At 35.5% G+C, this 23,571-nt stretch overlaps 2 protein-coding genes, 1 long non-coding RNA gene and 1 other non-coding gene across 4 annotated transcripts; 2 read left to right on the forward strand and 2 right to left on the reverse strand.

Moving 5' to 3' along the window:
* Positions 1–580: 580 nt before the first annotated feature.
* Positions 581–2,422, reverse strand: LOC131604340 (uncharacterized). Its single transcript, XM_058876785.1, has one exon. It carries the CDS (start codon positions 2,420–2,422, stop codon positions 581–583), a length of 1,842 nt encoding a protein of 613 aa, XP_058732768.1.
* LOC131608424 (small nucleolar RNA R71) lies at positions 2,316–2,422 on the forward strand. The gene has a single exon (XR_009285686.1). It is a non-coding gene; the product is annotated as a small nucleolar RNA R71 (small nucleolar RNA).
* Positions 2,423–13,360: 10,938 nt separating this feature from the next.
* On the forward strand, positions 13,361–16,426 carry LOC131606378 (uncharacterized). The gene is made up of 10 exons (XR_009284827.1): positions 13,361–13,717; positions 13,817–13,986; positions 14,095–14,150; positions 14,415–14,523; positions 14,661–14,827; positions 15,210–15,275; positions 15,367–15,436; positions 15,835–15,954; positions 16,039–16,113; positions 16,222–16,426. It is a non-coding gene; the product is annotated as an uncharacterized LOC131606378 (long non-coding RNA).
* Positions 16,427–18,079: 1,653 nt separating this feature from the next.
* On the reverse strand, positions 18,080–18,920 carry LOC131606380 (non-specific lipid-transfer protein 1-like). Its single transcript, XM_058878614.1, has 2 exons — positions 18,538–18,920; positions 18,080–18,248 (listed from the first exon to the last, which is right to left on the reverse strand). The coding sequence occupies exons 1-2, from the start codon at positions 18,879–18,881 to the stop codon at positions 18,236–18,238; spliced, it is 357 nt and encodes a 118-aa protein (XP_058734597.1). The 5' UTR covers positions 18,882–18,920; the 3' UTR covers positions 18,080–18,235.
* Positions 18,921–23,571: the final 4,651 nt, after the last annotated feature.

Here is a 23,571-nt window from a genome sequence, read left to right on the forward strand (position 1 = left end):
CTCCAGTCACCTTTCTTTCTGCTATAGATTCTCCTGACTTATTTACGGTAACTGTTATACCTCCCTTCTTTGGTACACAATGGACCAGACTTACCCACTGACTATCAGAGATTGGATATATAATTCCTGCATTCAGAAGTTTGGTAACTTCATCTTTAACTACTGTGCTCAGGATAGGGTTAATCCTTCTTTGATGTTCCCTAGAGGTTTTGCAATCTTCTTCCAGCATGATACGATGCATACATATGGAAGGACTTATTCCTTTCAGATCAGCAATGTTATATCCTAACGCAGATGGATACTTCCTTAACACTTGTAATAGCTTCTCGGTCTCTGTGGCTCCTAGCTCTGCGTTGACTATTACTGGTCTTTTGAGCTCATCGTCTAGGTATTCATACCTAAGAGTCTTGGGTAATGGCTTAAGGTCCAAGGCTGGTTTCTTTGGGCAAGGAATAGGGTTGGGTGTTAAAGCTAAGCATTCGCTTAAACTATCGTCTCAATATTTCGGACGCCAATTGTCATCTTCGAAAATCAGGGGCATCGGAATCTTTATAACTTCAGAGTAAGATTCTTCTGATAATCATATCTCTCTTACACATTCATCAATAACATCCACCAGGTAACATGTGTCTTCTATAGTTGGGGCTTGAAGGAATTGTGTTAAGATAAACTCGACCTTCTCCTCACCTACTTCGAATGTCAACTTGCCTTTCTTTACGTCTATAATGGCTCCAGCGGTAGCTAGAAAAGGTCTTCCTAGGATTATAGGAATATTGACGTCTTCCTTTATGTCCATAATTATGAAATTCGTAGGGATGTAGAATTGTCCGATGCGGACGGGTAAGTTTTCAAGAACACCTACAGGATACTTGACAGATCGGTCTATAAGTTGTACTAACATCTTTGTTGGTCTTAGGTCTCCCATGTTTAGTTTCTCACAAATAGACAAAGGCATTAGGCTAATACTAGCTCTTAAGTCGCATAGAGCTTTGTCTATGACAAATTTTCCTATATTGCTAGGTATGGAGAAACTTCCTGGGTCTTTCAGCTTAGATGGCATTTTATTTTGAATTATGGCACTACATTCGGCAGTGAGTGTTACGGTCTCGTTGTCTTCTAATTTCTTCTTATTCAATAGGATTTCTTTTAGGAACTTAGCATATGAGGGCATTTGGGTAATGGCTTCCGTAAACGGAATTGTAATATTTAATTGTTTAAGAAGTTCGACAAATTTCTTAAACTTCCCTATGTTTTTAGACTTCTCGAGTCTTTGAGGGTACGGGATAGGTGGTTTATAATGTGGCGGAGGTATGTATGGCACTTCTTTTTCCTCCGTCTCGCCTTCTTTGTCCTCTTTCTCTTTCGGGTTACTTGGTTTATCCTTGGGTCTACTTTCCTCCTCAGTTGTCTTACTTGGGCTTTGGAAAATAGCAGGGTTTTTAAGTCTAGGGTCAGTCGGTTCGTGCATTTCTCTACCACTTCGTAGAATAATAGCATGAGCATGTCCTTTTGGGTTTGGTTGTGGTTGTCCTGGAAATGTCCCAGCAGGTGCAACAATAGGTGCTTGTTGTTGTGCCACTTGAGAGATTTGTGTCTCAAGCATCTTGTTGTGAGTGGCCAACGCGTCTACTTTAGTCGCTAACTGTTTGATTTGCTCATTAGTGTGCATGTTCTGGTTTATGAAGTCCTTATTAGTCTGAGTTTGAGTGGCTATGAAATTTTCCATCATTAATTCTAAGTTAGACTTCCTAGGGACGTTAGAAGTATCGAAGGGTGCCTTTTGATATCCAGGTGGTACACTGGGTGCTTGACCAGGTGCGTACAATGCATTATTGTTCTTGTACGAGAATTTAGGATGATTCTTCCATCCTGGGTTATATGTGTTTGAGTAGGGGTTTCCTTGAGCATAGTTTACTGGTTCAGGGGAAACTCCTGCCAAAAGATGGCACTCGGGGGCAGCATGTCCAGACATTCCGCATATTTCGCAATTTGGGGAAACAGCAGCCACGGCGTCTACCGGTGCTACAGTGAGGTTTTCGATCTTCTGAGTTAGGGCATCGACTTTGGCGTTAACGCGGTTGAGGCTACTTATCTCATACATACCACTCTTCGTTGAAGATTTCTCTCCAGAAGTTTTCTCTGATTGAGCTCTCTCGCTTCCCCAATTATAATGATTCTGAGCCATACTCTCGATAAGTGCATAGGCATCAGCATACGCTTTATCCATCAGTGTGCCACCTGCGGCGGCGTCAATTGTAAGTCTCGTATTGTAGAGGAGACCATTGTAGAAGGTATGGATAATTAACCATTCTTCTAATCCGTTATGTGGACAGAGTCTAAGCATGTCTTTGTATCTCTCCCACGCTTCGAATAAAAACTCGTTGTCTTTTTGTCTAAACCCATTGATCTGGGCTCTTAGCATGGAGGTCTTACTAGGTGGAAAATAACGTGCTAGGAAGACTTTCTTATGTTCATTCCAGGTCATGACAGAATTGGCGGGTAAAGACTAGAGCCAAGCTCTAGCTATATCCCTCAGTGAAAAAGGAAAAAGGCGCAGTCGGATAGCTTCCGCACTGACATCATTCGCCTTTACAGTGTCTGCATATTACAAGAACACTGACAAATGAAGATTAGGGTCTTCCGTCGCATTTCCAGAAAATTGATTTTGTTGTACAGCTAACAACAACGATGGTTTTAGCTCGAAATTATTTGCCTCAATAGCAGGTGCACCAATGTTATTGTGTTGTTCAGCTTGCGAAGGAATAGCGTAAGATTTGAGAGGACGCGGCTATTCTCCCATGGTTGATTCTTCAACTGGTTCAGAAATAGGAGTAGGAACAAGAGTGCGAGTACGTCGTAATCAACGTGATATAGTGATAGAACGCTCTGGTTCGGGAATTGGCAGCGCTAAGTCCTCACTTCGAGAGCGAGTACTTGGCATGCACATAGGGAATTAGAAATATTGAGTTTTCCTTAGTCTCTACAACGTAACAGTTAATTACGATTATCGACTAAATTAGTCCCCGGCAACGGCGGCAAAAACTTGATCGCGACAATGGGGTATGTCACTGATTAAGACTGCAAGTGCACAGTCTATCACGTAGTTTTAAAAGATATCGAACCCACAGGGACTAAGAATCGACCTAAGGTAGTTAATCACTACTACGTAAATCTAAGGCTAATATCTTATTGATTATGATCAGACAGGGAATTAAAAGAAATATTATTGAATTAAATAAGCGGGAATATATCCGGTATGTAATGGTCGGACGTCGGGGATCTAGTAAACTATCGACGTGAATCATAATTTAAAATACTTTTCCTGTAGAAATCACTTGTTTAAAAACCTTCCTCTCACATTCTCGTGTTTATTGATTACGATCTCATTATTAAACCTAAGTGAGCGCTCTCGCTGTATCAAATAAAGTTTAATATGATTTTTGAAAACCGATGAAGTCTAATTAACCTTAAAGCACTCTCGTTGTATTTAAGGTTAATGTTTAATTCCTACTGTCCAGTTACAATCTCAAACTCTCGTTTTTATTGATCCTAACTTCTATTGTTTTTAACTCTCGTTACAAAACGGTTGGATTAAGCATTAGAAATAAATACCAGATAAATAAATTTCATTAATAAAAATACGTCGATAGTGTTACTCGATTCCCTCGATTATGTGACCTTACATACCGATAAAAATAATTTAGCCGGACATTGTTTTAATAAACAGAACAGAACATATATAGCAGGTGTAAAATAATCTGGACATAATTTGGTAAACTAACATAAACAAACAATAATAATAAAAGATAATAAATGAACCTGAATTAATATAGCAAAACTGAATTTGAAACAGAGCAGCACTGGTTCTTGAATTCGGTACTGAAATTGAGTTCTTGAAAATAAATCTGATGCTAAACTAAAACTAAATCTGAAGCTAACAATGAAAACTAAATCGCAATAGAATTTCCGGTGTGGAAATCTATTGTAGGAAGTGGGTAGGAAACCAAAAGCAGAACTTGAAAAATAGCAGAAGAATTAAGTGACGGCAGTAGGTTAAAAATGCGTAACCCTCTCAATTAATCTTGAAGGGTATCTATAGAGCTGCCTCAGAATCTTGTGCTGGAGTTTGTTTCGTCTCTGTTGCTGTTCTTTCGGAGGAGAAAATGGCGGAGAGTGAAAACAACGTCTCTTCTGGGCCTGGGTGTGTGACTAACGTCACACACTAGTATTAAGGGGGGTGCCGAACGGCATGAAGGGGGGTGCAGACCGGCAGGCACTTCAGTGTGCCCTCCGTCACGTGCACACTTACTCTTGCGCGTTGGGCTTGTTTTGTGTTCTGAGCCTTTTTCTTCTTCCTATTTGCAACTCCTCATTTAATTGTCATTTTAAGCAATTCTTCTTCATTTTAGCTCCTTTTTCCGATTATTTATTTTGCAAGCTTCGATTAAATAAATTCCTGAAAACAAATAGAAATACCGGCATAATGCAAAATAAAATAATAAAATCAAAATAAATTAAGATAATAATGCATGTAAATTAAGCTAAATATACGATACGTTTTTGTGTTATCAGGCACCGTATCCTAGTTTGGAAGGGGGAGCTTCTAAAGTTGTTACTTGGTCTCCTATCTGGATTGGTAATGTTTGGTCAAGAGGATGTATGTATTTGGAAACAAACCCAATAGGTGGATTTTTCGCTAAAAGAGGCCTATGATTATCTTGGTTCCCTTGTTGGTCAACCAAAGAATAGGTTTGAGACATGCTTCACGGGCTCTCTAGAATTTGGAAGAGTTGGGTGCCTTTTAAAATTGTAGTGTTCTCTTATCATCTGCTCTATAATAGGTCGCCAACTTGGTGAAACATTTTTAGGCGTCAATGGTGGTGTAGTGGGGTATGACATGTGTGGTGGACAAATGGAATTGGCTGACCATCTCTTTGAGTTGTTCAATGTAACACCCCTTTTCTAAACCCCAAATATTATAAATATTCACAGAGTAGAATATAATGCATAAACAAAAGGGCGTCACATGTTGTTTCCATAGCGATGAAAACCCAAAACATCACATACAAACATGCATCTGATCAATTCATAACACAATTTGAAAACATCATGTTTCATTAATTATGCATAACACACGCGGAAATATAATTCTCAAATAATTTCAATGAATATATCTCATACTATATTCATCTACCAATTCAAAATAACTTAATCAACATATGCTATATGAAGTCCAATAACTAGGAAACATAGCCTTCAACATAATATATCCAAAATATCATGTCAAAACACAATAAAGATGATAAATATCCAAACATCTAAAAACATGAGTTCAAAACCCATCAGTGATACATGATCAAAGATTTGACTCACTACCTAAAACAAAATGAAATAACCGATATGCTCCTCGGCTAAATCCTCGTGCAAGCACGCTACTCGTCGGAACCTGCGCGATGTCCCTGTGAACATCATTCAAACAGAAAGGTGAGAATTCACATCATAATGAATACATAATATACGAACAATGAATATATCATACAATAACATTATCATTCGTCACTCTTCATAATTTGAATAAGTTCTACAATTATTGCACATAATACAAATACCAATCCCACACGAGTAAAACACATTCATTCAATTAATCACATAACACATAATGCGACTCGAAATGCAAGTAATGTGACTCATGCATGTTGTAACATTGTGAGGTTCAAAACTCACCGCTCCCGATTAAAACAGAGTCACGCTTCCGATCCGAACAAGATCAAAGCCCTCAAAATATGAACATTTAGTTCACCACTTTCGAATCCACAAAAGGAACAAAGTCGCCTCTATTTCCACACAAGGATCAAAGCTAACCGGAGTAGAATCTCCCCATGTATGCATGTACAACATTACACAACATATGCAAATAAGATTATCACACAACCTTAATTATTCAAGCATGTCACATAATTCGCACAACTCATATTTTTCACCAAAATGTTGCACAATACTCATTAATCATTAAACAAGCATATACTTAGCATTTAATGATCATTTATAACATATAACACACAAGTCAATTCATGTTACTCACTCCATTCACAAATTCACATCATACATATACCAAAGCACATGTATCATGTATCAATTCATTTTCGATTCAAAACCTATCCAAACATCATTGAATAAATTATTAAAATTCATGGAAATCCATCTAAAATCATAATCATACAGGATCCCAAGGCAAAGAATCAAAATTCCAAAATTTCATAACAGATTGGCGCGGCGCGGCCTGTCTCCCCCGCGGCGCGAGTCAAGTCAGAGAGTTTCGCGCGGCGCGACCAAGACCTCCTGCGGCGCGACTGTGATTTTTGGAGAAAAAAACCCATTTTGACAGCATTTTGAAAATCGTTTTTAAATCAACAAAACTCATCCAAACAGTAGCCTAACTCAACTCTTACTATCTCCTTTCTCTCTAATTGGGCTTAGTAACACTTACTATCTATTTACCTCCATTCTAAGTTTTTAGGCCCAATAGCTAGTATTACTCATATACTACTAATAGTCTAGTTAATCCAATTAGCACAAAACACCAAATTAAATAATTATCACACCAAATAATAATTAAATAATTATACTAATAATAAAAGAACTATTAAATGAGAAAAAATATAAAAATCGGGATGTTACATTCAACGCCACTTCTGTTATCTAATATAAAGTGTTTAGGTGGGTGGGGCGGCCCAAGCCTTTGTTGAGGTTGAAGTTTGGGGTATTTTATTTATTTATGGGTTTAGAGAAAGGGAAGTTGGTGTCTTTAGGTCTAGTCTCGATTTGAAAATCAGTGCTCTGGACTATTTGGAATAGGTGAAATAAATTTATTTGTATACATGATTGCCTGATGGTGAATCAATGGATGTCTTCGACATAGCATTGAAAGTTTTTAAATTATCGATTAGCTGAAAATAATATAAACTAATCCCATCATAAGAGCTCAACAGCTCTAACTTACAACAGAAACAAAAGACCATATTACTTTCTGAAAGATGAGAGAAAAAGTGTTTGTTTCTCTCCCTTCTCTCTAGCTTTTGTTACTTTTCTTCCTTAGTATGGCTTGGCACAAAGTACAGAGGAGAGGTTTCCGCCAAGGCGCTCAAAAGTGGGATATTTTCCCGCACGGTGGGATGCAGGTGAGGGATAATGACATTATTTCCTCCTTTTATTTCTCGGAGATACCGGAGAGGAGCAGGGCGGTGGACATTTTCAGACTTTTTAGTTGTGTGGGAGACACGGTTGAGGTGGTAATTCCGCCCAAACATAATAAGTTTGGTAAACGATTCGGCTTTGCGAGGTTTAAAGATGTGAAGGAAGAGAAGCTTATGGCAGTCAAACTTGATAATATTATTATAGATGGGAAAAAAATCTATGTGAACCAACCTAGGTTTGCAAGGGGCAGCAAAGAGAGAAGGAACATGGAACAAGGCAAGGAGTTTTCTACAGGAGGCGAACGAAAGATGGATGACCAGGGGAGATTCAATAGAAGAATAGTGAATAATGTGTCTTTTGCTGATGTTCTCCAGGGTAACGATATTAGGAAGGAGGCTACACAGGATTCACCTTCGCTCAGTTTCTGTTCGTCTTCAGAGCTTAAGGATAGATGGAAGAAAGCGTTTATAGGGGAGGTTTTGTTCTCGGGCGAATCCTACAATATTCAAACACATATGGAGATTGACGGCTTTTTTTCTATTAAAGTTCATCCGATGGGAGCGAATCTGTGCTTGCTGGATGAGATGGAGGTAGGGATTCTTCAGGAACTCATTGATGAAGGGGAATGGTGGTGGAAGCAATGGTTCAAAAACATAAGACCATGGCAATCAAGTGATGTGGATTCGGAGAGAGTTATGTGGGTTCGATTATATGGATTCCATGTCAAGCGTGGAGTGTTGATTTCTTCGAAAAAGTTGCTAACTTTCTAGGTACTTTCATATGTGTAGATGATAATATAAGAGCTGCTGAGAACATGGATATCACAAGATTTATGGTTAGGGTTCCTTTCAATTTCACCCTAAAGGAACAGATGAATGTTGTAATTGATGATGAAAAGTTCTCTTTGATTTTGCGCGAAGATACCTACGGCCCGATTAGGTTAATGGAGAAGAGGACTTCCGTTTCTAATGGAGACTCTAATGGAGAATCTATTTATTCGTCAGAATTTGTTATGGAGTCAAACAGAGAATACAGCGAGATGGAAGGAGACGAGTCTCAAGACGAACAGATTGATCCAACGGTTTCTGAGAGACAAGGTAGAGGCGATGTGTTGGCAGTTTTGGAGAAGGATAACTTGGGTGAAGAAGGAAAACTTTTACACGGCAAAGGAAGTAGACTCAGATGTAATCATGAAATTCCTTGGGACAACACAAATCCTTTGTTAGGACCAGTAGGCGCCGCACATGGTTCTTCATTCGATAAAGCAATTCAGGCAATTCTAGAACTCAAAAGGCAGGAATTGGGCAATCAAACTCTCTCACCAGAAAGTTCCTCTGAACGCACTTTATCTGTATCTCAACAACCAAAGCTAGTTAGATCTACTACGAGTGTTGGTGGGACCTCTGTTCCAGCTGGTTCTTCTAATTCTTTGTTTAAGGAGAGAGGCTTTAGTGGGGCCACGATAGCATGTGACATGGATAGAGACTTGGTTACTAAAGTGGCTAGTAAGAAACAGTTTATTTTTAAATCGTTAAATGGCTTGGGTGGGACCAATGACAACACGAAAAAAAGGCCCAAGAAGAGCTTCTTTTCTTCAAAGCCCAACCAAACTCGCAAGGACATTTACGCTGCAAAGGGAGGACAAAATCAGGTTTTATCTCTTCCTTCTAATAGAGATTATCACATGCTTATTAGCCCCAGTGATGGTATCGAATCTTCTTTTATTGCTTCTCAGCCTGTGGATTCGGATATTGTCAGGTGTAATGCTAGAACACTTTCCAATTTTGGTAGCAGTGGTAAGGATAGGATGGATTTAGAATTGGCAAAGTTAGGAGTTATGCAGAAGAACAGTGGGAACTTTTCCCGGCAGCAACCAATATCCATTTTGAGTAGGAAATTAAACAATGATGAAGGAAAGATGGTGCCCCTTAATTGTTTTAAATGATAATTGGGAGCTTTAACATTAGGGGGGAGGTAGTCTTATTAAAAGAAAAAAGGTTAGAAGTATGATTTCAAAAGGAAGGGTTGATTTCTTTGTTATTCAAGAAACGAAATTGAAAGTTATAACTGAGTCGATGGTTAGAAGTTTATGGGGGGAGGATGATATGGACTTTTCTTTTTCTGGATCGAAAGGATTGTCGGGGGGTTTGCTGACCATTTGGAGAACTCAATCAGTTACTGTTGTGGCTAGTTTTTCTGGACCGGGGTACCTTGGTTCGAAATTTATGTGGAAAGGAAATGTTTACTATATTTTTAATGTTTATTCAGCTTGCACTTTATCTCTAAAGCGTATTTTGTGGAAACGGTTGATCGATTTGAAAAACAAATATCAAGATGGAGAATGGATAATAGGGGGAGATTTCAACATAGTAAAAAAGAGGAGTGAGAGATGTGGTCTGTCTTCTAGGAATTGCAATATAGAATGGAGGGAATTTTCGGATTTCATTGATGAAACCGGTCTTATTGATGTGCCTTGCAAAGGAAAGAGGTTCTCTTGGTTTAGTGGGGATGGTAAATCAAAGAGCAGAATTGATAAGTTTCTTATTTCCAACAACATTATCTTGTCTTGGGGAGTAGTTGGTCAATGGATAGGATTGCGTGATGTTTCCGATCATTGCCCGGTTTGGTTGATGGTAGACAGAGAAAATTGGGGTCCTAAACCGTTCAAGTTCAATAACGAATGGTTTAAAGACAAGAGTTTCTTTGACTTTGTTAAGAAGGAATGGGAGGGGTTTACCGTTCATGGGAGGGGAGATTATGTCTTAAAGGAGAAATTTCGCTTTCTTAAAGAGAGATTGAAGTGGTGGGAGAAAAATGTTTTTGGAAGGATAGATCTAGAGATAGAGGAGAATGTTAAGGTGTTGAACGATTGGGACGATAGAGATATGTGGGAGGAAGAGTTGCATCTCAACAAAGTTAAGGCTTCTAAGAACATTTGGTTCAACCTTAAACTCAAAGAGAACATGCTAATTCAAAAAAGTAGGTTGAAGTGGTTAAACGATGGGGATGTCAATAGTAGATTCTTTCATAACGTGGTTAAGGAGAGGAGACGTAGGAATCACATTTGTTTGCTAAATTCTAATGAAGGAGTCGTTTCTTCGGTTAAGGAGGTGAAGGATAAAGTGAAGTCCCATTTTGAGTGCAAATTCAAGGAGGATTGTTTCGAAAGACCTTTGTTGGATGGTATTGCTTTCAAATCGTTGAGTGAGGATCACGCTTGTTCGTTAGAGGTCCCTTTTTCGATGGAGGAAATAGAAGAGGCGATTTGGAGTTGTGATGGCACTAAAAGTATGGGACCGGATGGCATATCTCTTCTTTTCTTTAAGAAATGTTGGTCTTTCCTTAAAGAGGATGTTATTGCTTGTTTCAATAGCTTTTTCTCCGGAGCGATTTTATCCAAATGTATTACTTCTTCTTTCATTGCTCTAATTCCAAAGAATAGCAATCCTTTGGTTTTAGATGATTACCGGCCTATTTGTCTTGTGGGAAATATCTATAAATTAGTTGCTAAAGTTTTGGCAAGTAGGATCAAGAAAGTATTACCTCATATCATTTCTAATTGCCAAAGTGCTTTTGTCCCGGGTAGACAAATGATGGATGGAGTGTTAATCGCTAACGAGTTAGTTGATTTTGCTAGTAAGGAAGGAAAAGAGTGCCTTCTTTTCAAAGTTGATTTTGAAAAGGCATATGACAAAGTGAGTTGGAATTTCCTTAGGTACATGTTGAGTAGATTGGGGTTCGGGAATTTGTGGATGAGGTGGATAGAGGCGCTTATATTCTCTAGCAAAATGTCGGTGATTGTCAATGGTAGCCCAACGGAGGAATTCTTGGTGGAAAGGGGGCTTCGTCAAGGAGATCCCATTTCTCCTTTCCTTTTTGTTACAGTAGCAGACGGTTTAAAGGCCTTGGTTGGTAGAGCGGTAGCTAATGGGGATTTTGTTGGATTTAATGTGAATGGTAAATGTTTCTTAGATATTCTCCAATTTGCCGATGACACGCTCTTAATAGGTGACGGGAGTTGGAAGCATCTTCGGGGTATTAAAGCAGTGTTGAGGAGCTTTGAATTGGTATCGGGCATAAGGATTAATTATCACAAGAGCAAATTGATCGGGGTCAATATTAATTCGCACTTTTTGGGAGTTGCCACTAATTTCCTTAATTGTAGAACGGAGGAAAAGGAATTCAAATTTCTTGGTATTCACATCGGATCAAATCCTAGAAGAATTTCTTCTTGGAAACATCTTTTAGATAATATCAAGAGGAAATTGAATTCTTGGAAAGGGCATTGGCTTAGTTTTGGAGGGAGGATCACGCTTATTAAATCGATATTAAGTAGTTTGGCTATTTTCACTCTTTCTTTCTACAAAGCCCTAAAGAAGGTGATAGCGGAGATAAACAAAATGCAAAGTAAGTTTTTATGGGGAGGGTTGGAGGAAAGGAGGAAGTTGCATTAGGTTAAATGGAACGACTTGTGTCTTCCGGTGGAGAATGGCGGTCTTGGTTTTAGAAGGTTGGATCAATTTAATAAAGCGCTTCTCTTGAAGTGGCACTAGAGGATTTTGGGAGCTTCCAAAGATTTATGGTATAGGATGCTTAAAGCTTGTTACGAAGATGTGAATATTAGATTGTGTTGTGATAGCTCGAGCGTTATGAAGGGAAGAAAAAAGTCGGTGTGGTGGGCGGACTTAAGCTCTTTAAGGAAGGATCTTCTGGAGAATTTTTTCACTAACAATTTTCTTTTTCAGGTTGGAGATGGGCACACAACATCTTTTTGGCATTCACAATGGTTGGACGGAGGCCCTTTAAAAGATCGTTTCGCGAATCTTTTTAATTGCTCTTTGTTGCAAGACGCCTCAATTGGAGCCATGGGAGGATGGGTTGAGGGGGAGTGGTTTTGGGGTAATTTTGGCATTCCCGCAACTCAAGTCTCCGAACCAACAATAGTGATGATTGCTGGCACACACCCTGCTACTGATTTCGGGCTGCACACTGCCACTGGTTCGGTAACAGCTGCAACAGATGAAGCTGCTGCCCGAACTCACAAGCTGCCCAACCTTCTTTCGGTTCTGTCCGCGGCTGGCTTAGCAGAAACGCAGCCGGATGCGGCTGTTTGGAAGTTTGAATCGGATGGTATATATAAAGTTGCTTCTTGTTATCACTATCTCTGTAGTTTTTTGGTTCCTTTTGGTCCGGCAAATAAATTTGATGTGGCTTTCAAAGAAATATGGAAGGTGGAAGTCCCATTGAAAGTGAAGGCTTTCGGGTGGAGGTGTTTCATCAACAAAATTCCGACTAAGGATTCTCTTTGGCATAAAGGTATTCTTTCTAATTCATTGAATCTAGATTGTGTCTTTTGTGCCAATTGCAACGAATCTCTTCTTCACTCTTTCTTATCTTGCCGAAATGCCGGAATTGTTTGGAGGGAAATGGCCGAATGGATTGGATTAACCTTTAAAATCAGTTTAGATTTCTAAGAAAACTTTTTGTTATGGAACTCCTTTTGCCGTTTGAAGAAAGTCAAAAAAGGAAAAGTTGGTACCGTTTGGCTTGCTATTTTATGGAGCCTTTGGTTGCGTAGGAACGACATGGTTTTTAACAACGGATCTTGGAATTCGCGGGATGTAGTTTGGAGTTGCAAAGCGCTCGTTTGGAGGTGGTCGTACATCGGGAAAATTACTCAATCCAATTATAACTTCTTTGAGTTTAGCAATAACCCATTGTTTTACTTAAGTTAGGTTTCAATCGGTCTGTAATTTTCTCTTTTTGTTTTGTTGGGTGTATCTTCGACTCTTTGGAGCTTTAACACTACTAGAAATTTGGCCTACGGCCACGCTAAAATTTTCCACAGCTCAGAAACTGTGGCCACATATATGATTTGGCCAGGGTTTTCAAAGCGTAGAATTATGTTATAAAATATTGAATCCGGAGTATGAAACTGTGGCATTTACTTCAATTGCTACAGTTATACAACTGCGGATATTTTAAGCCGCAAAAAAAAACCGCGACCTTATAATTTTGACTAAAAACTATGACCCAAGTCCAAAAAATTAGTGCCGCCATGTTTTCCCCCTCTTATTTTCGTTTCCCTCTTTTCTCTTGTTTTATATATATATTTTTTTTTTAAGATTAAAAAGAAAAGAAAAACTAAAACAAATAAAATATTTCTCTTGTCCTCTCTCGATCATTTTCGTTTCCTCTTTCTCTTATCCTCTCTCATTCCATCTGTTTCCACTCTTCTCCCTCTCATCACTCGCCTCTCCTTCTTCAAACGAAAACCCTCACACGGCATACTCTCTCCATCTTCAAACGAACGGTGGCCAACCCCTCATTCTTCTCTTTCTCAGATGTGGCGGTGGTGGATACACTCCCTTTTAAACCCTCAAACCCTAATTCTATTACATTTGCGGCGCTGCAGAACTCTCTTCACTCTACGGCCGTATCCATAATGTTTGTTAACAAACCCTTCTCCCACTTCTCTGACGGCTTCCACCACCTCGGTCATTCCAATTTCCAAACCATAATGGTAACTTTTATCCCAAAATTCCATCGCTAATTTTCTCAGATCTGTATCACTATATTACATTGAGCTTAATTTCATTATTTGCGTTGTTAACCTTAACAGGCACCTAAGAAGGAGAAGGCACCGCCACCGTCGTCAAAGCCGGCAAAATACGGAGGAAGAAAACAGAAGAAGAAGAAGAAATGGAGCAAGGGTAAGCAAGAGGAAAAGGTCAATAACATGGTTTTGTTCGACCAAGGCACCTACGATAAGCTTCTGACTGAAGCTCCCAAGTACAAACTCATCACTCCATCTGTTCTCTCCGATCGTGTGCTTCTCATTCTCACTGAAGCTCGTTAAATTTCTAAGTTTTTTAATTTGTTTGTGTTGTTTTCTTACAGATTAATGGATCTTTGGCACGTGCGATCAAAGATTTAATGGCGAGATGTTTGATTAGGTTTATTTCTGCTCATGCTAGCCAACAGATTTACACCAGAGCCACTAATAGATAAGCGGTTTGAGGTGTTTATTTATTTTTCAGATTTTGTTTAGGGAAATATTATGAGGACGAGTTGGTTTACATGTTTATTTTGCTTAAGACTGTTAAAACTTTGTTTTTGATTAATGATGACTAGTTAAATTTGGGCAAATATCTCTAACAGTTTTGATTAATGTGGTAATGTTCTTGCTGCTGACTTGTATTTTCTTCCTTGTGTCAAAGCTGCAGGGCTGATATTAAGTAAGTGAATGATGGAGCTTCAGAGTTGGCCAAGGGTTTCGGTTGTGTTCTGAATTGACCATGACTGGTTCTGTTTCTCTTTGCGACGCAGGTTCGATTTAGAGACTACACAGCTCCAGTTTTTTTTCTTGTGGTTTGAAGCATAATGCAGATTTTTTTTTCTGATTGTATTTTCTCTTTTCCCTTGTATGTTGAATGCTGAAATGATTTTTAATATGTCTTGTGCAGGGTTTGAATGCAATTCAGTTAACTAATGCAGCAGGTACCTGAATATGTGATGCTGAGTTGTGGTTTGTTGGCAGGCTGATTTGTGCAGGGCTCATGGTTCATCATAGTGAGGTTGGAATATGCTGAGTGTCTTGGACTGAATTTCCTGGATCGTTTCGATTTGGCAGGTTATTACTCTGAATTCATTAATGCATAATTCAAGTCAGTTTTGGATTGAATGATATTGAACGGGTTATGATGTGCATATGGAAATGAATGGTATGGTTTGATTTAGTCTATGGTTTAAGATTGTTAATGTGTATATGGTGAAAATGCTGCCTTGTGTGATCCTGTTCTGACTTATGACTTATGAGTTGTATTGAAAATTACTTTACTGGTTTGTATCAAAATAATCTAAATCTGAAATGTTAATCTCTCTTACCTTATTTTTCTACATTCTTCGAGCATTATTGTTGTTGTTTATGTTCTAAGAGTTTGATCTTATTGCTGTTGTTTATGTTCTAAGAGTTTGATCTTAATACTACAAATCTTCCTATTGAGAAAATTAAGAAATGTGTTGGTGACCCTGAAGCTGATGTGGAGAATGAAGTTCTAAAGATCGAACAAACAGCACAGGTTAATATTTATTACTTATATGATTTCTAAAAATTAATCAATTGCTTATGTCGAATAACTTATATGTTGCTGATCAATTTGTGATATAAAGATTGGGGGAGGATCTCGTGGCGATGTAACCATCTTGCCAAGACAGAAGTGCTAATGTAACTGCTTGCAAGGTATAGATAAAGAATTTATGTTGCCGATTTTTCTTACAAAACATAAGCACTATGGACATAAATAAAGGATTAAGCTGTTGTGAGTTCCATCAGCTTTCACATGAAATAACCTGCTGTAATAGGTTTCATTTGTATTGTTACTAATTTGAAATAGTTCTGGCTTATTAGTGACAGTTTAATGTGTTCTATTATCACTCCAGTTCTCCACTGCGATCTCGTTCTCGATCTCACTCCAGTTCTTCTGCGTGATCTCTATCTTTCTCCATTCCAATCTCTATCATCATATTTTAATTGGAAGAAATTATTGGATACTCTTCTGTATTTCTAGCTTTCTTATTTATTATTGTTACTCCCTCCCCTGCAATATATATTATCATGGAAGTAAAATGGAAGTAAAGTTTATGAGCAGAAGAAGAAAAAAAGTATAGAAGAAAATGTCAATAACATTACTTGTAGCACTCTATCAGTTTAGACAGGAGAACCTTCCAGCATGTAAACCTGTCCTTACACCTGCAGCAGTTAGTTCTTTTACATTACTTGAATATTTTATGATGCCTTTCTAAAATAATGTGAATTCTAATTCTTAATCATGTTCTTTGCAGGTCATTTCTACATTTCTATTGATGGGTTTAATTTTTATTCCTGTTGGAATTGTTACACTTCGTGCGTCGTATAGTGTATATATCATTTCTTCTTACATTAATGCTATGCAATTTCTTCATCTTTTTCCTTTCAAATCATTATCCATGTGCTTATTGTGATTTTTTTAACCAATGGATATCTAGGTTGTTGAAATTGTGGACAGATATGACAATGACTGTGTACCCGAAGAATACCGTGATTTCGCTCTCATGACTATTTTGAAACTACTCTAAATTTTATCTTCTGCCCTCTAGATGAAAACATGTAATATTTATATAGATGACCTTATTTGTTTGGTGCAAAGACTTCATGCTGTAAGTTATACTCTGTCTTTTTGTCTAAATCATTATGTTTTAGACAAGATGTCATACACATATATTCATGTTATGAAATTATGGTATCCAATCATGAGAATTTTATTAAATAAGTGAACAATAGAAAGTGATGGCATTATATAAATACATAGTCCACGAGCAAAACTTTTAGAAGGTCAGTGGCTCAAATGTGGAGCTTTTCCTGTCAAATTGGATTTGGTGCAAACACCTGTTTGGTGGTGCCACAACCTAACTCAATAAAGTGTCAATTTAGTCATTAAATAAATTCCAACTTCTTAATGAATATTTTGTTTTTGACGTTAATGTTAATTTGCTTGTATTTAGATTCTAATCCTCAATGTCTAAAAAATTAGTATTATTGTTGAAGTTATATATATATATATATAAAATTACATATTTATGTAATGATAAAGAAATAAACCGCGGTAAGATAAATGGTTTAGAATGCATAACATATAACCACGGTTTTAAGTCTGTGGTCATAACCAAACCGTGGCTATATCTTGAACTAATACTGTGTCGTAAACGTTAAAATGAAACCGTGGCTTTACCATATAGCCACAGTTTTTAAGTCATGGCAAGTACAAACCGCGGCCTTAATCAAGCTACCTAAACCGTGGCCTAAAAAAGCCACGTTTGTAAAAAAGGCGTGGTCTATACCAAAAAACCGTAGACTTTACTTTAGGCCACGGCCGTATACGCCACGGTTATTTTGCATATAGCCTCGGTTTTCTGGGCGTGGCAGGAGGCCTTTTTTCCTGTAGTGTAATATATTTCTTGATTTCAAAAAAAAAAATGGATGTCTTCGACTATCAGTTTGGTGTGGAAATGGGTTCAAGCTCATACTCCGAGTTTTGTCGTTGCTCTACTTGATTGCGAGCAGGATTCGCTCAAGTGGATGGATATTTAGGAGTGTGTTGGGTGGTCATTTGTCCTCCTTTATTTTGAGAGGTGCTCGAGTTCTCCTCTATCCAACTTGCTCTCTCCGAAGATATGTTATACTTATGACTGAAAAATAGATCGGATCCGTAGATGGTTGACATTTTCCTCTTTTATTGAGAGGTTTAATAATTGGTTCTGGCTTGTTCTTTTTTGCTTTGTTGTTAAGGGGTTGTCCCCTTTGTGTGGTTTTCTATGGATAAAGTGTCCCTGATTTTGTCTGATTTTATGGTTTTAGTGCACTATTGTTATTCTTAATTCATTATTTGTATTTTTGTTAACTTTAATTTTTATTAATATATGATTTCCTCCTTTGTTATTAAGAATCAATCTTCATAAAAACAATTTTTTCAAAATAAAATCTTGTGTTTTTCTATTTCAGCTAACCCTCTAACTATATTTTAGCTATGTTTTAGGTGTAAAGAGTTGTATAAATCTTTCCCTTGTGTCCTTATAGTGTCCCTTATCAATTGTGAGTGTCCTTATAGTGTCCCTTATCAATTGTGAGTGAATTGAATTTTAGTTGGTTGAGATTGATTCCTTAACTAGCAAGTCAATAATGTATCACTTTCGTTTCTACGCATGTGTAAATGTCTTGTTCTTATACAGTAATATTATTATGCCCTAATAATTTGGAAATTTGGAATGAGCAAGAACAATAAATATAGCATGGAATAATATATCATATGTCTTTATTACATTTACCAATACCACAAACAAACTAGGAAATAATTCATTGCACACCACAAAAACATAAGGAAACTTGCATAGATTGAGCCTTCATTGCTCTTCATTTATTTAATCATACAGCTAGTGCTAGTAATATTGAAGTAGAAAGAAGTGCCATGCTATCTCCTTCTTCCTCTCATTTCATACACACTCTTTAGAGAGTGATGCTACAATACATGAAAAAAAAAAAACCAATTAATTAGGTTAAATTATATCATCATTTTCAAAGAAAATAAGAATATGTAATGAAAAGAATCAGTCATAAATCCAAGAGCACTTGTATCATATGTTGATAAATTTCTTCCACATAACTAGAGGTTCTTAGTTCGAACTCAACTTTAAATTGAGGTCGAACTCAATTTTAAATATGCAACAGTGTTAAATTTTTTTGAAAAAGAATTTTACCATTGTCTGATATCTAAAAAAAACAAAAAAAGAATAAGATATAAAACGTACCCACTACAATCGGTATCAGGGCCAAACTTATAGGGAAGGTTAAGATCGCATTTAGCAGAGAGAGTACCCGCGTTGGTGTCATTCAAACCAGAAACGAAACCAGCAGCACTCTTCAAGCATTTGCAAGTAGCCTGACGGTCGGCGGTAGTGCCAGCCGTCCCGTTAAGCTTCTTTGCTCCAAAGCAGCATAGTTTCGAGGGACCACTGCCTCCCTTAAGATAAGAAAGGCATGGAGTAAGGTAAACACTTACCTTAATGCATGAGACTGAAGTTACTGCTATTGGTGCAGTAATAACCACCATGCACATCAATGCAACCACACAAGAAACTCTCAAGTTTGCCATTATTACTTCTCTAGGGAATGGATTGAATTAGAAATATTGAAATTTTCGTTTGCTTTTGCTTGGTGAGTATAAGTGATTCAAGGTGTGGGTTTATATAGAACTTAAGAAGGGTGGTCTTTGGTATGTGTTTGGTTTTAAATTAGATTTTTTTTCTTGTTGCACTCAACAAAAATATCAAATTATACTCAACTAGAATCTTACGTGAATTTAATATAAATCTAAGTGAATTAGGTATGGGTTGATATTATAAGGGTGCAAGTGATTATTAGAATGTGTATATTAGAATGTGCAAGTGAATTTTATATTATTATTATTATTATTATTATTATTATTATTATTATTATTATTATTATTATTATTATTATTATTATTATTATTATTATTATTATTATTATTATTATTATTATTATTATTATTATATTATTATTATTATTATTATTATTATTATAAAATTAAATTTTTGAATTTCTTATAAGACACTTTTTGCTTTGCAACATTTAGGTGGTTTTGATATTTTTTTATTAATGTATTGTTTTATCATTAAAAAAATAAATAAAAAAAGTAAATCGTTGCAAATTCAAATTCATGGGTTAGTTGGATACTTATCAATATTATTAATATTCAAGATTATGACCCATCTTCTAAGAGTGCATGCATAATATCCCACGCATGACCATTTTTGAACGAAAGGCTAGAAGAGGATATAGAAGAAAAAAAATGCAAACATATAAATTTAGTGGATCAACCCTCAACAAATATATATATATATATATATATATATATATATATATATATATATATATATATATATATATATATATATATATATATATATATATTATATATGTACACTTTAACATATATATATATATATATATATATATATATATATATATATATATATATATATATGTATATATATATATGTTAAAGTGTACATATATAATATATATATATATATATACATATATATATATATATATATATATATATATATATATATATATATATATATATATATATATATATATATATATATATATATATATATATATATATATATATATATATATATATATATATATAAAGAGAGAGTATAAGGGATACTTCACCTGACGAAAAACAGAAACAAATATTTAGCACAGTAATTTTTACAAAGACAAAAAAATCATTTTGTATGATTGTAATTTCAAAAAAAAAAAAAAATCGCAAACCTTACAAATTACAAATTTTAGATGAAAAATTATAATCCTCTCAAAATGCAATATTTGCATTGGAAAATTGCAAACACTCTGAGTATAATTTTTGCAAGGAAAATCTCAAATTTCATTACATTAACAGAGTTAGAATTCTTATTGTAAAAAAATTAAAATAACATATTTATTTATAATAATATTTTACTTTTTTCCTTCTCCCTTAGTGTTGAACTTGGATAAATATTCACTTTAACATAATATTTTGTATTGTCCTATATATGTGCGCTTCATTGAGTGCAACTAAAATAGTTCTTTAACATTAAGTATTTTGGAGTTTGTAATGTTATGTCTATAAAGTATCAAGTGAAAACTAATTCTAAATCCAAGAAAAGAAAGTTCCAGCAAAAAATATATTAGAGTCCATTCCAAAAAAATAAAGGAAAGTTTTAATAATGTAGTCCTTTGAAATTATCCATTTGAGAGAGTCATGAAAAGTGTTAATGTGAGACTTTAGAATTATTATTTCTTTCAATGTTCTATCTTCAACCAACAACCAACAGTATTTTTTTTCATGATTGATAGGTTCTAATACTATATTAGAGTTTGACTTAAGTCATCTTTACAAAATTGATTTGTAAGTTGAAGAATGTCACTCTATATAAGTTTTTTCAATACTCTATCTCAATGTGGAACTATAGAATATTTCTAATAGAAGATTAGAAGACATATAAAATACACGATTTAAATATTGTCTCTGTTAAAGTTTTTTTTTTAAGTAAGATATTATATAAGGGAGAACTAAGGGTTCTCCAACTTGTTTACACGAAGAAACGGGATTATCCGACAAAAAGAAAAATTACAATCCAATAAAGTTACGAAAGATATAACAAAGGCTCCTGGCTAAACTTGTAAAATGAACAATTAGAATGTGTAATTTTTCCACAAAATGACCACTTCCACACCAAAAACTTTATGTTCCACACCATGTCACTGAAGTTCCAATTCTCCTCTTGAAAACAAACTCCATTTCTAACCAACCATAAAGTCTAAGTGATAGCAAGCTAAATAACATCGACCTTCCTTTCTATAATTTTTTGTAAAAAGGGCCTAATAAAATATTTTTCAAATTATAATATCGTTAAATAAAAATCCAATTTATTTGATTAAAATATTAGTATTTGGAATGAACATTATCTAAAAATAGTTTAAAGTAGAATTTAATTCTCAAAACTTATTCAAACTTGAGTCCTTCTCAACGTCGACGTGAAATGGTCCTTCATTCTTAATGCTATTTGGCAGTCAGTTGGATCAGATGATAACGGCAGTGTAATACCGACGTATCACTATCATTAGCATCATAAAACAACATTTTACTCTTTTAATGTAAAATTGACTACCAACTTTTCATCGCATGTAGTCATGAAAACAAATATATGTGCTTAAAACAAGCACTATATCTGTCTTATAATACGGGTTTTCTTTGAGATTTTTACATTTTTAAAAAAAATGAATAATTATGTTGATTTCAATGATAAAATGAGTCTCATTTACTAAAATAACCTTATTAATAATAGATAGTAGAATATTTAAATAAATTAAATACAATAAATAAAGGTAAATTAGTTGAAAGAAATAATAAATATTACATTGATATTTTAAATGAACAAATAATTTGAAACAAATACAAATTGAAAAGAGGACACCTATTGTGACACGGGGGGAGTGTTTAATCAAAATTATTTTTAAAGATGAAATAATTTATTTTTTACTGAAATAATTTATTTTTTAGCGGAATTTATATAAATATAATGTATTCATGATATATGATATAGAAGAGTAAAAAGGTGAATATTAATTAATAGTCTAAATTGAATTTTTTTGGGTACAATATACATGATCTATTGAAGGAGGTATATCATTTGTCCCGGTTGAATTTGGTGGGGATCCATCTGGTAATATGCTAGGGACAATGATCCAAGTTGCCTAGTGTATTAGGGATATGGGGTATAAGATGTACTTGATCTAAAAATTAGATGATATTGGAAATTCACTAAAAAAGGACTAAGAAATGACTCCGATTGCGGTGGTTATTTCGGTTGGTTTTAAACAATCTCTCCAAATTAGATTAAAAGGTGGCATTCTATGTTTAATGAGATAAATATTAAGCTATAGATTTTGTCTTTTCCATTCTGAATATTTTTCATAATCACTTAACGGTTGTTTCATCCAAATTATTTACGCACAACAACTATTTGAAACAACGTATTCTATTTCAGTCGTAGATAACACAACATTCGTTTTTTTCTTTCTGTCACAGACAAGTGAGTTCATAAGAAAATGACATGTATCACTATTACTTTTTCGATCTAATTTACATCCAATAAATTTGGAATTAGAGTACTCAACTAAAACACATTCCGTTTCATTGGGGTACCAAAAAGTCATTAGTAGTGTGTTAGTGAGATATCTCATAATGCGTTTTACTGCACTGAGATATGATTTCTTAAACCATTGCTTCATTTCTTAAACCAATGTCGTTTTCATCGAGTTTGTTGTGAAAGATTCGTTTTCTTTCAATCACTAGATTAATCTTAGGCCTGAGAACAAGTTTTCAAACTTTTTTCCTCTCAATTGATTTAACTTTCACTACAACACGGAAGGCCTTCTAAAGCGCTTATTTTGGGCTTTAAAAGCGCTTTAAAGCGCTGTAAAAGCCAGCGCTGGCGTAGGTAACAAAAGCGCTTTTGAAAGCGCTCTGGTAGACCCCCCTATAAGAGCGTTTTTTTCAGAAAAGCGCTCGCTTTTCTAGAAAAAGCGCTCTGGTAGCTCCCCCTATAAGAGCGTTTTTTCCAGAAAAGCGCTCTGGTATCCCACCCTATGAGAGCGCTTTTCTGGAAAAAGCGCTCTAATAGCCCCTCCTATAAGAGCGCTTTTCCAAAAGCGCTTTCTTAGGTTGCGTTTTTTTTATTTTTTATGCTTTTTTTTTAATCTTTGGCAGCGCTTTTTGTTATAAAGCGCTTTCGTATGTGGCCCTTTAAGAGCGCTTTTTAAAAGCGCTGTCGTTGCTAAATGAGGTATTTTAAAGTGCAGCCTGTAATTTAAGCCTCCCAGTTCGACCTATAATATTTTCGACCGGTAATATATTTTCAACTTGTAATATTTTCGACCTGTAATATATTTTCGACGATATATTTTCAATCATAGGTAGGACAATATATATATACTAATATAATACCATATATTATAATTAGTATCCAAAATTATATATATACATCATTATAATTCCTGTCAAACAAACTATTCTCTGTAACATCAACAATATTATACTTCAAATATTGGCAACAGTATGAACAAAGTAAGTAACCATATATCCTAGAGTACTATAATTTGATACTTCAAATTGACACAAATCCTACATGAATATCTGATGAATATAAAATTGACACAAATCCTCTTTGATTTCTTCCAACTTAAGTTTCGTGTAAGAAGCAGCA

The sequence above is a fragment of the Vicia villosa genome, linkage group LG5 (assembly GCF_029867415.1).
Source record: "Vicia villosa cultivar HV-30 ecotype Madison, WI linkage group LG5, Vvil1.0, whole genome shotgun sequence".
Classification (NCBI taxonomy): domain Eukaryota; kingdom Viridiplantae; phylum Streptophyta; class Magnoliopsida; order Fabales; family Fabaceae; genus Vicia; species Vicia villosa.